The sequence below is a fragment of the Pseudorasbora parva genome, chromosome 7 (assembly GCF_024679245.1).
Source record: "Pseudorasbora parva isolate DD20220531a chromosome 7, ASM2467924v1, whole genome shotgun sequence".
NCBI classification, from domain to species: domain Eukaryota; kingdom Metazoa; phylum Chordata; class Actinopteri; order Cypriniformes; family Gobionidae; genus Pseudorasbora; species Pseudorasbora parva.
In genome coordinates this window covers 3,002,205-3,019,016 of record NC_090178.1, presented here as the reverse complement: position 1 = coordinate 3,019,016, position 16,812 = coordinate 3,002,205, and the positions used below count along the sequence as shown (strand labels likewise).

General features: G+C 41.1%; 2 protein-coding genes across 4 annotated transcripts in view; both read left to right on the top strand.

The window, feature by feature from the left end:
• LOC137082536 (raftlin-like) overlaps window positions 1-16,812 on the top strand; it is a 176,352-nt gene that overhangs the window by 33,743 nt on the left and 125,797 nt on the right. The window lies entirely within an intron of this gene.
• On the top strand, window positions 53-3,391 carry LOC137083472 (guanine nucleotide exchange factor subunit RIC1-like; the record flags this gene model as incomplete). The annotated part of the gene is made up of 4 exons (XM_067449427.1): window positions 53-103; window positions 2,506-2,666; window positions 2,758-2,905; window positions 3,131-3,391. Coding segments are annotated over 4 exons (621 nt in total), but the record flags the coding sequence as incomplete, so codon positions are not given.

Below are 16,812 nucleotides of genomic sequence, written 5' to 3'. Positions count from 1 at the left end.
CATCCATCCACCCATCATCTATCCATTAATCTATTATCTATCATCCATCCATCCACCCATCTATCATCCATTTATCTATAATCCATCAATTATCTATCCATTCATCCATCATCTATCATCCATCCATCCATCTATCTATCATCCATTTATCTATGATCCATCCATCATCTATCCATCATCTATCATCCATCCATCCATCTATCTATCATCCATTTATCTATGATCCATCCATCATCTATCCATTCATCCATCATCTATCATCCATTTATCTATGATCCATCCATCATCTATTATCCATTCATCATCTATCCATTCATCAATCATCCATCCATCCATTATCAATCATCCATCCATCTACCCACCCACCCACCTATCATCCATCCATCCACCCATCTATCATCCATTTATCTATAATCCATCCATCATCTATAATCCATCCATCCATCTATCTATCATCCATTTATCTATGATCCATCCATCTATCTATCATCCATTTATCTATAATCCATCCATCTATCTATCATCCATTTATCTATAATCCATCCATCATCTATCCATTCATCTATTATCAATCATCCAATCACCCACCTAACTATTATCTGTCCAACAATCATAAATCCATCCATCCATCCCGTCCTTCCGATGAGACGTTAAACCGAGATCCTGACTCTCTGTGGTCGTAAAAAATCCCAGGATGTCCTTCGATAAAGAGTAGGGGTGTAACCCCGGCATCCTGGCCAAATCCTTTTCCCATTGGCCTCTGTCCATCATGGCCTCCTAATCATCCCCCTCTCCTGATTGGCTTCATCAGAGGAGCTCGGTCTCCTCTCCACCAATCAGCTGTTGTGTGGTGAGCGTTCTGGAGCAATATGGCTGCCGTCGCATCATCCAGGTGGATGCTGCACATTGGTGGTTGAGGAGATTCCCCCCTTCAATGTAAAGCGCTTTGATTGCCTAGAAAAGTGCTATATAAATCGAACAAATTATTATTATTATTATCCATCATGCAGATGAGAGCCTTGCTTTGGCTTCTTTTGGAACTCTTTTCATTAGCAGAAATAAATGAACAAACTGACCTGAAATGCGTAACCAATCAGCATCCAAGACCGTAACTACGCCATTCTCATGTAAATGATCCCAGCGGATGAATCCTGCGATACAAATACACATAAAAAATGTCAACTAAGCCGTGAAGATGGATGGATTATTTATGATTTTTTTTTGTCTTGATATGTTAGGGGAACTTGACCAGGAGACTCTCTCTCTCTTTAAGTCTGCTTTAATCTTTCTAAAGGATATCGTGTCTGCCTGGGAGATCATATAAAGAGAAATCCAAGCGCATTAAACGTACAGTCCTCAAATGGGACGCTATATCATTTATCTCCAGTGTAAAGTAGACAGACATAAATAGCACTTTCACACAAATAAGGTTCAAAAAAAGATCTGAAACTCTTTCTGTTCCTGTGAAAGAAAGCTGCAGGAAAACAAAATATATTTTTGCAATGCAGGAAAAATCAAGAGGTAGAATGAACAATGTGGGACAAACATAAGTGAATAGTATTTTAGCTAATATTTAATTCAATATCTAATGTAGTTTTATGAAATTAACTGGCCAAAATCATCATTATTTTTAATTCCAGGTAATGTCATGTTTGGATGATTTGTGCTTCTAATGCTTATAAGGCTAACACTTTAGAATAACGGTCATTAGCTAACATTAGTTCATGTATTAACTACACTCAGAAAAATTCTGAGTAAAAAACAACCCAATGTTGGGTCAAATATGGACTAAATAGCAGTTGGGTTGTTTTAACCCAGCAATTGGGTTGTCTTAAGCAAATATTTAACCCAACCGCAGGGTTTAAACAACCCATTTGCTGGGTTAGTCCATATTTGACCCAACATTGGGTTAAAACAACCCAGCATTTTTTAGAGTGTAACCAGAGCAGTACATGTGTTACTGTATTTGGAAATATTTTTTAACGTTTGTTAATAAAAAATACACCTGTTTATGTTAGTTAACAGAGCATTGAGTAGCGGTAACAAGATTTTAATAACTCATTAGTAAATGTTGAAATTAACATTAGCAAAGAACGATAAATGCTTCATAAGTGCAGTTCATTATTAGTTCTAATGACCTTTTATTTAAGAAAGTAACAGGACACCAAAGTATCCCCTGACTGTTATTAGGCTCCATACGCATGTAAAATCAGTTTTGTGTTTGCTGTGTTGTCAGCAGGTGTGTGTGTGTGTGTGTGTGTGTGTGTGTGTGTCGACAGCGTTTTCGTCAACAGGAAGTGCAGATCTCTGCAAAGTTCCTTCCTCTCTTTCGACAGTGTCGACGCTCTGCTCGCTGCAGTTTGTTTCAGATTAAAGCTGCTTGTAGGGGAAGAAATTCGTCTTACTCCGCTGAACATCTTTCCTGTGTCAGGGCGCTGTCGTCTAAATGGCTTTTGCCTCAGTTTAATGTCAGAGTAAAGCCCATTCATTGGTGCACATCTCCAGTCTGTCACTCTGAGGGAGAATAGGTGCTTCTGCATTGATCGGCCTGCGGAGGTTTGCCCTCGGCCCGAGCGTCTGCTTTTCATCACAGCATCTGTTCTGCCGTCTGCGCTGAAGAAGAGCGATGAACTCCACAAGCCAATCATCTGCAGTCAGCAGCAGTGGCGGGAAAACAACACATGAACACAGCAGCTCGTGTGCTGCGATCGTACTCTCAAAGAGAGACGCAAACGATATATCATACATCTAAATCAGCCATTCATTCATCTCTTATCCATCCATCCATCCCTCTATCATCCATCCACCTAACATCCATTCATTTATCATCCATCCATTATCCCTCTATAATCCATTCATCTATAATCCATCCATCTATCATCAATTCATCTTTCATCCATCCATCTATCATCCATCATCCATCCACCTATCATCCATCCATCCATCATCAATCCATCTATCATCAATTCATCTTTCATCCATCATCCATCCACCTATCATCCATCCATCCATCATCAATCCATCTATCATCACTTCATCATCCATCCATCTATCATCCCTCTATCAACCATTCATCTATCATCCATCATCCATCCATCCACCTATCATCCATTAATTTATCATCCATCCATCATCCCGCTATCATCCATTCATCTATAATCCATCCATCTATCATCAATCCATTAATCATCCATACATCTATCATCCCTCTATCAACCATTCATCTATCATCCATCATCCATCCATCCACCTATCATCCATTCATCTATCGTCCACCCAACCATCATTATCCATCCACCCATCATCTATTCATCTACTATCTATCTTTCCATCCATTCATCTATCCATCCATCCATTATCTATCCATCTATCATCCAACCATCCATTCTAACTTATATCCATCTATCATACATCCATCCATCTATCCATTCTAACTTATATCCATCTATCATCCATCCATCCATCCATCCATCCATGCTCTATCCATTCATCATCCAATCCATCCAACATATATCCATCTATCTATAATCCATCCATCCATCCATCTATTCATCTATCCATCCATCATCTATCATCTATCCATCCATCATCTATCATCTATCCATCCATCATCTATCCATCTATTCATATTTTGTGAACGTTCTCAAAGAGATACAAAAAATATATATATTCAAATCAAAATCTAACTTTTATCTCTTTCAGTCCACGTCTGTCGGCTTTGAGGCTTCATTGTGTATAACATTCTTTGACATACACAGGACTAAAAATGCTGATGACTCATTCTGCATTTTTGTCCAATCAAACGCTCTCTAAAATCCCTGTCCCTCCCCCTAACGTGCAATCAGCAAGCAAAGCTGCAAATCATGTTCACGCCGGTGATGTAACGATAATGCCGAAAGAGGATTTTGCTGGGAATTTCTGAGCTACTCTTGTCCAACAAAACATATGGCGTCCAGAACTGTCAAACCCCAAAAAAGACACCCCCCCCCCCCCCCCCCCAAAAAAAAGCAGTCCATAATCTTTCTGAAAAGGTGCACACTGAAAGTTTTACACACACACACACATATTTTATTTATATATATATATATATATATATATATATATATATATATATATATATATATATATATATATATATATATATATATATATATATATATATATATATACAATGTTTAATGACATAAAAAAAACAGCCATGAGATCACATGACCAGCCTAATGTTTGCTTTACCAATTTCATGGGCTTTTTCAAGCGAGAGACGCAGGGGGAGTGGCTTATCGCATCAGACATATGTCACTTCACTCACAGCTGATTGGTCCAGTTTTGGTTTGCGATGTTTGCAAGTGAACTCCGCTACGGCCAGTCACATTATTCAAAGGTCATGGAAAAGTTCATTCCAACCCCTTCTCTGGATCTCAGCATTGAGTTTTGTAGCTTCATCCGATCTTGATCTTGTAGGCCCGTCTCTTAGGGTTCTGGAATAAAATAAGGAATCTCAATAACAGAAGTGAACATAAACATGTTATTTATTTTTCCCTTCTTAAAGCCTCCTTTTCAATTTTCAATTACTTTTTTCCCCCTCATCTCTTCTGTGACACTATGGGTTGAAACATGTTAAGCATTCTGATATAAACTGAAAGAAGAAGATACTGAGGAGCGTCAAATGAAATAATGAAAAGGAAAAAGAGAAATTACATTGCAACTAGATGGACAGGTCAACTATGTGATGCATAAAAATGCAATTCATACACAATGCCTTAAATATACCACTGACGTGATGGGCATGTTTTAATTTGTTATTAAAGGGTTAGTTCACCCAAAAATTAAATGTCTGTCATTAACTCCTCCCCCTAATGTCGTTCCACACCCGTAAGACCTCCGTTCATCTTCACACACAGTTTAAGATATTTTATATTTAGTCCGAGAGCGTATGCAAGTGTATGCACACTATACTGTCCATACCGACATGGGTGAGGAGTTAATGACATACATTTCATTTTGGGTGAACTAACCCTTTAATATTCAGCACAAACATTTGTCCACCAAAAAAATTGTGTCACATGATAGGAATTCAAAAACAATACAAGTATATCAGGCTATCACAGGACAAATCTGCAGATCTCTAGAAAAGTAATTACTAGCTACTAATTACACTGTAATTAGATTACTGCTCTAACTCCTCTATTTAAAAAGTATTGCGTTACTTATTACTTCCTAAATCTCATATCAGCCTCGACCAGTCAAGCAAGGAGAGACACTAAACTGCTCTTTTCATTCTTTCAAATAAATAATATAAAAGTGCATAAATTATTCTTGAATTAAGTATTTAAAGGGGAAAGGTTACATTAACCTCCTTAGCACTGGGACAAATATTGGGGATTTCCACCTGGATTTAGCCTACCCAAATTGAAAAGCTTCTCACATACTGTGGTCTCTAAATACACAATGTTGGGGACATTTTACAGGAAACCCTTTGAAGTTACATGAACACTACTAAAAGTGATGAACATTTAACTATGTTGAGCTGTAATAAACCCCTTCAAAAAAGAGGCGCTATTTAAAAGTGTGTAACTCAGGCCCTGTGTGCTCTAGCACCCTGCAGACAGTTTCGGCTGTTTCCACTAGATAAATATAAAATATGTTTTGTCTGTATCATGTTGTATGTAAGATTTATTCAAATGGGTCTGAAGGGGGGAATATTACTAGAGTCCGACCGATTTATTGGTCTGCTGATTTTATCGGCTGATATGAGCCTGTCGCAGATACATCAGCATATATGCCGCAGATATGAACACGTGCCCAAGTGTCTCACAGCGTGCAAACAATCACACAAAACTGTCGAGTATCATCATAAACATAGTCAGTTATCGTCTAGAATGATTTGAAACAATATGTTAAATTGTTCTCTGATATCTACATAGAGGGTATGTGGCTTATTTAAGGGATATAATTGTCCAAATACAGTTTTACAGATCCATTTACAACCCTATTAATTGTCCCCTAGGATGTAATGCTCTATTTTTGCCTTATTTGGAAGAGTCATGAATATTAATGTTGAGCTCTGCTCTGATTGGCTTATTTCAGCAGCTCACAGCAGTTCAGTTGTTCAGTGAAGCGGCTCGTGAGTCCTGACCGCTCTGACAGAAAACAGACCGACTAAATGAAACTAAGCAAAACATCTCAAATGGAGGTTGATAAAATGCAGCTTACTTGTTTATTTGGTGTTTTCAGATCATCCGCGCGCGAGAAAGAGCTTGCGGTTGTCAGATTTCAGTAATTAAATCCCCCAAACAGAGCTATTCTGTGAAATGAAACCTGTATACACTCATGCTTTACCTAAACATGTCCAGTCTGGCAACCATATGCACGCAAGCTCTCTCTCGCGCACGGACGATCTGAAAACACCAATAAACACGTAAGCAAATCCATCATAAGTAACTAAATAAATCACAGAAAAATTCTAAGAATTTTACTCTAATTTCAGTACCTTTTCCAGAGCTGGACAGTAACTCAGCTCATTTACTCGAGTACTGTACTTAAGTACACTTTTTGAGTATCCTTTACTTTACTTGATTATTATTTTTTCTGTAAACTTATGACTTTAACTTCACTACATCTGAAAGACAAATATCGTCCTTTTTACTCCTCTACATTTCTATCAAGGTCCTCGAAGGGGAAAATCGTTTCTGTCGCAGCTTTGAAAGTCAGTGATGATTTTTTTCTTCTTTAAAAGGTGTTTGGGTTTTTGCAGAAAGCCTTTCAGGAATCACTCTTGTAGAGTCTCGTGAAGTTCAATGATTTCACAGCATTTATTAAACACTGATTTATAGTTTAGAGCAAAATGGAAGAAGACGGATGTCCAAATGCTCATTTTGTGGAGTATTCACATAAACAAAGTTGATTCTGTCTTCAGTGAAGGTGAACAGTGTGAGAATATCAGATGTGTATCAGTGTATTGGATCCGTGCATTCGGCCTTAAAGTGACAGCAGCTTTGTAACTTTTCTACAAGTATTTAAATGAGTTTAAGTTAGTCGTCTGCTAGTGTGTCAGATGGAGCGTCACTGACTGGCTTAAACCATGATGGCATAATGTGCATTTATACAACTATATTACAATAATGCGTTACCATAAAGAAGGAAATTTACTTTTGATACTTAAGTACTTTTAAAAACAAATACTTCTGTACTTTTACTCCAGTAAAAATCTGTTTTTACAACTTTCACTAGTAACGGATTTGACCAGTAGTACTTTTACTCAAGTAATGAAATCGTGTACTTTGTCCATCTCTGACCTTTTCATTGAAAAAATAATGCATTACATCCATATGGATATTATTTAATGTGCAAGACAGGTTAGCAAAAAGATGAACACTGCTACAATATTACAGAAATGTATTTTATTTATTTATTTTTTTGGTTTGGGATTTGGTGCATATATATATATATATATATATATATATATATATATATATATATATATATATATATATATATATATATATATATATATATATATATATATATATATGCACAATTTTAAGAATGAGATAAAAATATGCATTCACTATACTTGTCATACAATGCTATAAAAGATATATTTTTTTAAATAGTTACATAATTTTCAACAACAACCAAACCCCAACCAAAAAAAATAAAAAAATACAATACATTTCTGTAATATTGTAGCAGTGATCATCTTGTTCCTGTCTTGTCTTGTTCCAAGTTGGAAGTTCATATTCATGTTTAGTATCATATTCATATATATATATATATAAAGCCATTATGAATATGATTGCATTTTAAAGAACTTCAACTTGGCTTAACATTTTTGAATTGGTTTCCCCTGTCATCCTTAAAACTCTTTTCAGTTCTCAGAAATCTCCATTCACACTTGGATTGGACTCTGAAGTGAGGCTAGATTCAGTTTGTCTATCATCCACCATTGTCTTTTGGAGCTTGATGAAAATCTTTGTCAGGTTATTTTTGCAGATGGACTTTTCTCAAACGCACTAATTTCTCCTTTTTCCACTCCTAACTTGAGTGAATTTTAGGACTTGTGTTTCCATGGAATCAGCCTCCATGCCGGAATCACGGATCTGTTTCCATGACGATCCACCACCTGTTGTTCCATTCTTTTCACACGTCTGCCATGAGATGATTGGCATTTGGGAATTACAAAGTATACAGGTTTATTTCTTTACAGGTTTATGGTGTCTCATTTTCAAGCATATATAGCCAACGTGTCACAAATTTAGTGCTAAAGTTTAAAACATGTTAGTCCTTATTTTAGTCCAACAACAAATCATATATTTCAAAACCGGCCCTAGGATTCAATAGCAGGTCAATACTGACCTATTCAGTCTCATTGATGAGAAGAAAGCCCTAAAGAGAAGCTTTCACTACAACTAATGCTTCTGCAAAGACTTCATTGTACAAGGGAAAGGCCAGCTTCATCATTTCCTTTGCACGATTAAAAAGACTTTCTTAAGAATAACAATTCATAGAATTGAAAAAGCAGAACTTCCTGTGAGCTATTTTGCTGTCATATTGTAAACACTGAGGCTATCTTGTCATACTTTGACATGCAGATGTTTAATTGCGTTTAAAGCGTAGTTGTGTTCAGTCCCAATGCATTCTGGTAGCAATTACAGAGGGTTTGTACTGTATGCATGCACATTATGGAATGTTTAAAGTACAAATCCCACAGGAATGTGGACATTTCTAAGGCTGTTTATGGATCATGATCAGAGGAGTCTTTGCTTCTTACTCAACTACACAAACAAGAAATCAGGAACGTCTGGAGTCAATACACAATGTCATATAATTTCACTATATAACCTCAGCTCACAATGTTAACCGTTTAAATCCATTCTGCAGATTTCCCCCATTATATATGTGCAGAAAAAGTCCACAGATTCCAAGAAAATATGCTAAGCTGTTCATATTGTCGGTCTGAATGCAAGGATATACATTATGAAAGCCTCAGTGACAAAATAGAAAAGTAGCAAATATACCCGCAAGCACAAAAAGGACAGTGGTGACAATGACTTTGGTGTCAATACGCCAAAGCGTTGCAGAGTTACAGCCTCAGAATCAGCTTGGCATCATGCGTGTTACTCAGTTGGTCTATCAAAAAGTTTTTGATAATATTTTACCGGCATTGTCTAAAGATTATCTGAGCCAATTTTGGTGAAAATCAGACCAACGGTCTAGGACGGGGGTCTCTACTTGACATCAAAGTTTAGTGTTAGTGCGGCCCACACGTTATTCTGAAAAACACCTTTTTGCAGAGTCGTTGCCACGTTATTCTGAAAAACACCTTTTTGCAGAGTCGTTGCTTGTTCCGCGCTTGCTGCCTCGCTTTGTGTGTGTGTGTGTGTGTGTGTGAGAGAGTTAGCTCGGCCCTCTCTCATGCAGTATAATTGGTTGACACCGCGTGATTGACAGGAACAGAGGCTGATCAGACAGTCGAAACTAATGTGGTTTAACAGCCTGCAGATGGCCAATCAAATCAAAGTAGGCGGGGTTTACATTCTCTTTTGGCTCATGCAGTCTATACACACACACACACACACACACACACACAAACACGATCTATCGTCAATCTATCGTGTAACGCCATTGTGGAAGAAGACTATTCTTTCCAGTGAAATCACGAAACAAAAATGCACACAAATGCAACGTGTCCATACTCTTAATATACAATCATTGAGGAACATCTTTGATTTTACTGAAGAAGGAAACTATATGAGAGTAACCTTTGAGACGGTTTACTAAAAGTCTACCATTAGACCACTGGGGCACTCAAATATTAACCGCAGATGTACGTATTTAATCACTCATGCCAAGAATCTCAAGATTAATAATACATTTGACGCAAATTCATACTAATAGTCAAAAAGATGATTTCCCAACTAGAATTAGACCTAGAATTTCATTCACCGTTCTGTTTGACCTGGTTATGGCCTTGCTTTGAATTAGTCTATTATTTAAAATAACAAATGTAATCATTCATTATTTCATTATTACATAATGATTTAATTTCTTTAAGCTATATATATATATATATATATATATATATATATATATATATATATATATATTTTAAATCGAGTAGGCAAGAGAAGCCTATGAACCATTCACGTTCAGAAGGAAAGTTCAGATTCAGAAGAACAGTTAATGTTGAAGAACTGTTGATTCTGAACTGTTGGCATCATTGTTCATGGCATGAACCAAGGAATCTATCAAGACCAGTAAAAGGCGTCATGAACTGGCTCTTTTTAAACAAAACTATTAAAAATGAAAAGAAATAGTATCTTTATGACGGATTCATTTCTCTCTTGGTGCGTCAGCATCGTCAAACTTCATCTTTGCAGCCGGTAATGACAAATAAAAAAAACTAGTTTATTAATAAACAATTAATGTCTCCTTGCTATTTTTGACACATTCATAATTATTGATTTTGCTGTTCTTTGTGGCGAGCTTTATGCGTGCGTAACAGGCTAATGTATAACATAAACGCCCGTTTAGAATTCTCTCCAGTATATATTTAAAGCTACACTGTGTAACTTTTTTATTATTAGCTAAAAACAATAATTTCAAAAATATATGTGCTCATTAATGTATATTTACTTCTTTCAAGTAATAAAGTATTCTCGTAAGTTTATAATATGCCATTGAAAATCCATACGGGTGAGGGGTTCGGATGCCGGTCGCCATGTTGCTCCTCCATCTTGAAAGTACAGTAGCCAAAGAGGGACATACCCGTAAATTCAAGCTTCGCCTTTCGCGTTTTAACACTCGATGGCACCGTGTCGAATGTGAAGAGGGGGATTGCCGTGTTAATCTTGGACTAAATAAGGAGTTAAAACGAAATCAGAATTGAGAGGAACAGAAACTAATATTAACTGGATGGTCATATACCTTTACACCGCTAGATGGGGGAAAATATCACACAGTGGAGCTTTAAGTAATTAAATTAGCCTAATATCAATGTGTACTTAGTCGTCAACTAATGGCTTAAATGAACAACTACTAGTCCAGTAGAAAAACTTTATTCAGGGCCTTACGGTTAGAAAAATATTAGCATAAATGTAAGTGAAACTTTGGACAGTTGGTGGCGCTAGAGGGATTGAGATAGAGACTCCAAATTTGCCATGGAGAATGTTTGGACTGTTCTCTATCAGTGTGCCAAATTTCACCACTTTTTGCCATACGGTTCAATGGGCTACCATAGGCTCTCAGTGGCGGAAGAAGAAGAAGAAAGCATTCTGTGCTTAGCCCCTAATTAGCAAACATCTCTCATAATGGGCATTATGATGCCAAAACACCTCGATTTGAAAGCACTATCATTTTTATGATGTCACACTGGTCTTTATGATCTTATAATGCCCTGATGTTAAAATATATACACTACTGTTCAAAGGTTTAAGACATTTATAATGTTACAAAAGATTATATTTTTCATATAAATGCTGTTCTTTGAACTTTCTATCCAGCAAAGAATCCTGAAAAATCAAATGCATCACGTTTTCCACAGAAATATGAACTGTTTTCAACATTAAATGTTTGTTGATCATCAGATCCTTATATGAGAATGATTAGTGAAGGATCATGTGACACTGAAGACTGGAGTAATGATGATAAAGTCAGCTTTGATCACAGGAATAAATAATATTTTGTAATATATTCAATAATATTTCACAATTATTTTTGTATTTTTGGTTAAATAATGTGTTGTTCTGTCACATCAGGCCTCACGTCACTTTGCACTAAACCTTCATCAAACGAGCATCTCATTGCGGATGAGATTCTTTGTGGAGCTTGAAGGACAAACCTCTGTCCGGTTACTGCTTAAATCCCACAGGATTAGCGGCAGCATCACGGAAGCATTGGTGTGAAATCATGAATTAACAACCCAGCGGCTCCGATATCAAGTTAAAAGAGCCACAATCAGAGTGCATCAAATTGATTTCTTCACTTGTGCCGTGATGACTGTTGCACGGGTTGAATAGCACTTGATTGTTAGATTGAGTGTGACTGCTGCACTGGGCCCATTAAAGCCCTCTGACAATGGCAACGGAGTAATATTCTTAGCTTTTCCAGACGCTCATCAATGGATACAGAAATAACGCTGATGAACAAGCCTCCTCTATTTAACAGAGCTTGTTTCCCAAGAGCTGTCACTTAGCAACAGGGCTGTCAGTGGACCCGCATCTGAGACGTCCTGTCAAGCAAATGACTGAATTCCACTAAAAGGCTATTAATAAAACCTTTTTACCTGGAAAACAAATCACCTTTAATGCATCCCATCAGACATAGGCTGCAGCGTCTGATTAGCGTCTGGAAAATTCAGTCGGCAGAAAATTGCAGATCTCACCGGCTTAAAGGGACGAGCCGTTCGGAAATCAAACCTCAGCCTAGCGCCTCCAGTGTGACCGTCCTGTAGAGGACGAGACGCATCAGGGTTCAGTGTGTAGAGGACGAGACGCATCAGGGCTCAGTGTGCAGAGGACGAGACGCATCAGGGTTCAGTGTGTAGAGGACGAGACGCATCAGGGTTCAGTGTGTAGAGGACGAGACGCATCAGGGTTCAGTGTGCAGAGGACGAGACGCATCAGGGTTCAGTGTGTAGAGGACGAGACGCATCAGGGTTCAGTGTGTAGAGAACGAGACGCATCAGGGTTCAGTGTGTAGAGGACGAGACGCATCAGGGTTCAGTGTGTAGAGGACGAGACGCATCAGGGTCCAGTGTGTAGAGGACGAGACGCATCAGGGTCCAGTGTGTAGAGGACGAGACGCATCAGGGTTCAGTGTGTAGAGGACGAGACGCATCAGGGTTCAGTGTGTAGAGGACGAGACGCATCAGGGTTCAGTGTGTAGAGGACGAGACGCATCAGGGTTCAGTGTGTAGAGGACGAGACGCATCAGGGTTCAGTGTGTAGAGGACGAGACGCATCAGGGCTCAGTGTGTAGAGGACGAGACGCATCAGGGTTCAGTGTGTAGAGGACGAGACGCATCAGGGTTCAGTGTGTAGAGGACGAGACGCATCAGGGTTCAGTGTGTAGAGGACGAGACGCATCAGGGTTCAGTGTGTAGAGGACGAGACGCATCAGGGTTCAGTGTGTAGAGGACGAGACGCATCAGGGTTCAGTGTGTAGAGGACGAGACGCATCAGGGCTCAGTGTGTAGAGGACGAGACGCATCAGGGTTCAGTGTGTAGAGGACGAGACGCATCAGGGTTCAGTGTGTAGAGGACGAGACGCATCAGGGTTCAGTGTGTAGAGGACGAGAAGCATCAGGGTTCAGTGTGTAGAGGACGAGATGCATCAGGGTTCAGTGTGTAGAGGACGAGACGCATCAGGGTTCAGTGTGTAGAGGACGAGACGCATCAGGGTTCAGTGTGTAGAGGACGAGACGCATCAGGGTTCAGTGTGTAGAGGACGAGACGCATCAGGGCTCAGTGTGTAGAGGACGAGACGCATCAGGGTTCAGTGTGTAGAGGACGAGACGCATCAGGGTTCAGTGTGTAGAGGACGAGACGCATCAGGGTTCAGTGTGTAGAGGACGAGACGCATCAGGGTTCAGTGTGTAGAGGACGAGACGCATCAGGGTTCAGTGTGTAGAGGATGAGACGCATCAGGGCTCAGTGTGTAGAGGACGAGACGCATCAGGGTTCAGTGTGCAGAGGACGAGACGCATCAGGGTTCAGTGTGTAGAGGACGAGACGCATCAGGGCTCAGTGTGTAGAGGACGAGACGCATCAGGGTTCAGTGTGTAGAGGACGAGACGCATCAGGGTTCAGTGTGCAGAGGACGAGACGCATCAGGGTTCAGTGTGTAGAGGACGAGACGCATCAGGGCTCAGTGTGTAGAGGACGAGACGCATCAGGGCTCAGTGTGTAGAGGACGAGACGCATCAGGGCTCAGTGTGCAGAGGACGAGACGCATCAGGGTTCAGTGTGTAGAGGACGAGACGCATCAGGGTTCAGTGTGTAGAGGACGAGACGCATCAGGGTTCAGTGTGTAGAGGACGAGACGCATCAGGGCTCAGTGTGTAGAGGACGAGACGCATCAGGGCTCAGTGTGTAGAGGACGAGACGCATCAGGGCTCAGTGTGCAGAGGACGAGACGCATCAGGGCTCAGTGTGCAGAGGACGAGACGCATCAGGGTTCAGTGTGCAGAGGACGAGACGCATCAGGGCTCAGTGTGTAGAGGACGAGACGCATCAGGGTTCAGTGTGCAGAGGACGAGACGCATCAGGGCTCAGTGTGTAGAGGACGAGACGCATCAGGGTTCAGTGTGTAGAGGACGAGACGCATCAGGGTTCAGTGTGTAGAGGACGAGACGCATCAGGGTTCAGTGTGTAGAGGACGAGACGCATCAGGGTTCAGTGTGTAGAGGACGAGACGCATCAGGGTTCAGTGTGTAGAGGACGAGACGCATCAGGGTTCAGTGTGTAGAGGACGAGACGCATCAGGGTTCAGTGTGTAGAGGACGAGACGCATCAGGGTTCAGTGTGTAGAGGACGAGACGCATCAGGGTTCAGTGTGTAGAGGACGAGACGCATCAGGGTTCAGTGTGTAGAGGACGAGACGCATCAGGGTTCAGTGTGTAGAGGACGAGACGCATCAGGGTTCAGTGTGTAGAGGACGAGACGCATCAGGGTTCAGTGTGTAGAGGACGAGACGCATCAGGGCTCAGTGTGCAGAGGACGAGACGCATCAGGGTTCAGTGTGTAGAGGACGAGACGCATCAGGGTTCAGTGTGTAGAGGACGAGACGCATCAGGGTTCAGTGTGTAGAGGACGAGACGCATCAGGGTTCAGTGTGTAGAGGACGAGACGCATCAGGGCTCAGTGTGTAGAGGACGAGACGCATCAGGGTTCAGTGTGTAGAGGACGAGACGCATCAGGGCTCAGTGTGTAGAGGACGAGACGCATCAGGGTTCAGTGTGTAGAGGACGAGACGCATCAGGGTTCAGTGTGTAGAGGACGAGACGCATCAGGGTTCAGTGTGTAGAGGACGAGACGCATCAGGGTTCAGTGTGTAGAGGACGAGACGCATCAGGGTTCAGTGTGTAGAGGACGAGACGCATCAGGGCTCAGTGTGTAGAGGACGAGACGCATCAGGGCTCAGTGTGTAGAGGACGAGACGCATCAGGGCTCAGTGTGTAGAGGACGAGACGCATCAGGGTTCAGTGTGTAGAGGACGAGACGCATCAGGGTTCAGTGTGTAGAGGACGAGACGCATCAGGGTTCAGTGTGTAGAGGACGAGACGCATCAGGGTTTAGTGTGTAGAGGACGAGACGCATCAGGGTTTAGTGTGTAGAGGACGAGACGCATCAGGGCTCAGTGTGTAGAGGACGAGACGCATCAGGGCTCAGTGTGTAGAGGACGAGACGCATCAGGGTTCAGTGTGCAGTGGACGAGACGCATCAGGGTTTAGTGTGTAGAGGACGAGACGCATCAGGGCTCAGTGTGTAGAGGACGAGACGCATCAGGGCTCAGTGTGTAGAGGACGAGACGCATCAGGGTTCAGTGTGTAGAGGACGAGACGCATCAGGGTTCAGTGTGCAGAGGACGAGACGCATCAGGGTTCAGTGTGCAGATGACTGATCAGCTGCCTTTGTTTAATGGACTCGGCCGCAGCACAGGCGGCTCAATCGGGAAGGACAGCAGTTTGCAAGCCTAGAAATCTAGACGCACCCTAGCGGCAGCAAATTTAATCTGCCCGCAAGTGTCGTCTAGGAACTCTCAATACCCTTCTGAGCTGTATTCCTCACAATCTTGCCGGGCCAATCACATTGTGTATAGAGTCGGCGGGCGGGGCCATAATGACGACGGCCGAGTTGCGTTTGCGTGCTTCTAGTAAACACAGAAACTGGCGAACGGCGGTCTTTCGAATCAGCTTTGACCGCGACTCTGGAAGACTTGGAGTTAAGCTTTTCTCTGAGAAAAGAACAAAGAGCGGCACTGAAGTCATTCTTAAGAAGGGAAGATGTGTTCGGAGTTTAGCCGACCGGATACGGCGAATGTTTAATCTGTCAGCTAGCTCTGTTTCACCTCCGTTGCTCTGGTTGGTTGTAGCGCTATCCTATCGCGTGCAGAGGGAGTTTGAAAGACGACCGTTTATCCCGCACCTCAGATTGAGCTGTCAATGGTGAGTTTACAGACCAAACATCTGGATGTGGGTCTGGCTTGTCAGGCTATCAGTTTGCAGAACTGCAATTCAGAAATTTCACACGAGTAATGCAATCTGAGAAATCAAGTGATCCTTCCTGATACTCCAAAATTCATTTGTTCATCTACCTATCATTATGTCGTTCTATCCATCCATCCGTCTATTCATCCAACTATTTGTCTGTCTGTCTGTCTATCCATCCATCAATTTGTCTGTCTGTCTGTCTATCTATCTATCCATCCATCTACATACCCATCCATCCATCCATCCACCCATCCACCCATTCATCCATCCAAATTAAAAATTATAAAATTAAATTGCACATTCAGAAATTAAAATGTAATTTAAAAGGTGCACTCAATTCAGCTCCTTCACACAACGAGTAACACCTCTTTGTGTTTTCCACTTAAGAAAGAAAGTTAGGAACGACGTGAGGGTGTGTAACATCCCTGGCCGATCCATGCCTCTACCTCTGTGTCATTTGTACAGCCGCACATGAAAAAGGATTTTTTATTTGCAGTATGCCATGACTATCTGCTTGATGTATTTCTTATGTCACTGTGCAGTGGGATTCGGTTTTAATGTCCAATAGCAACAGATAGATGAGTCTGTAACCGCTTACTGCA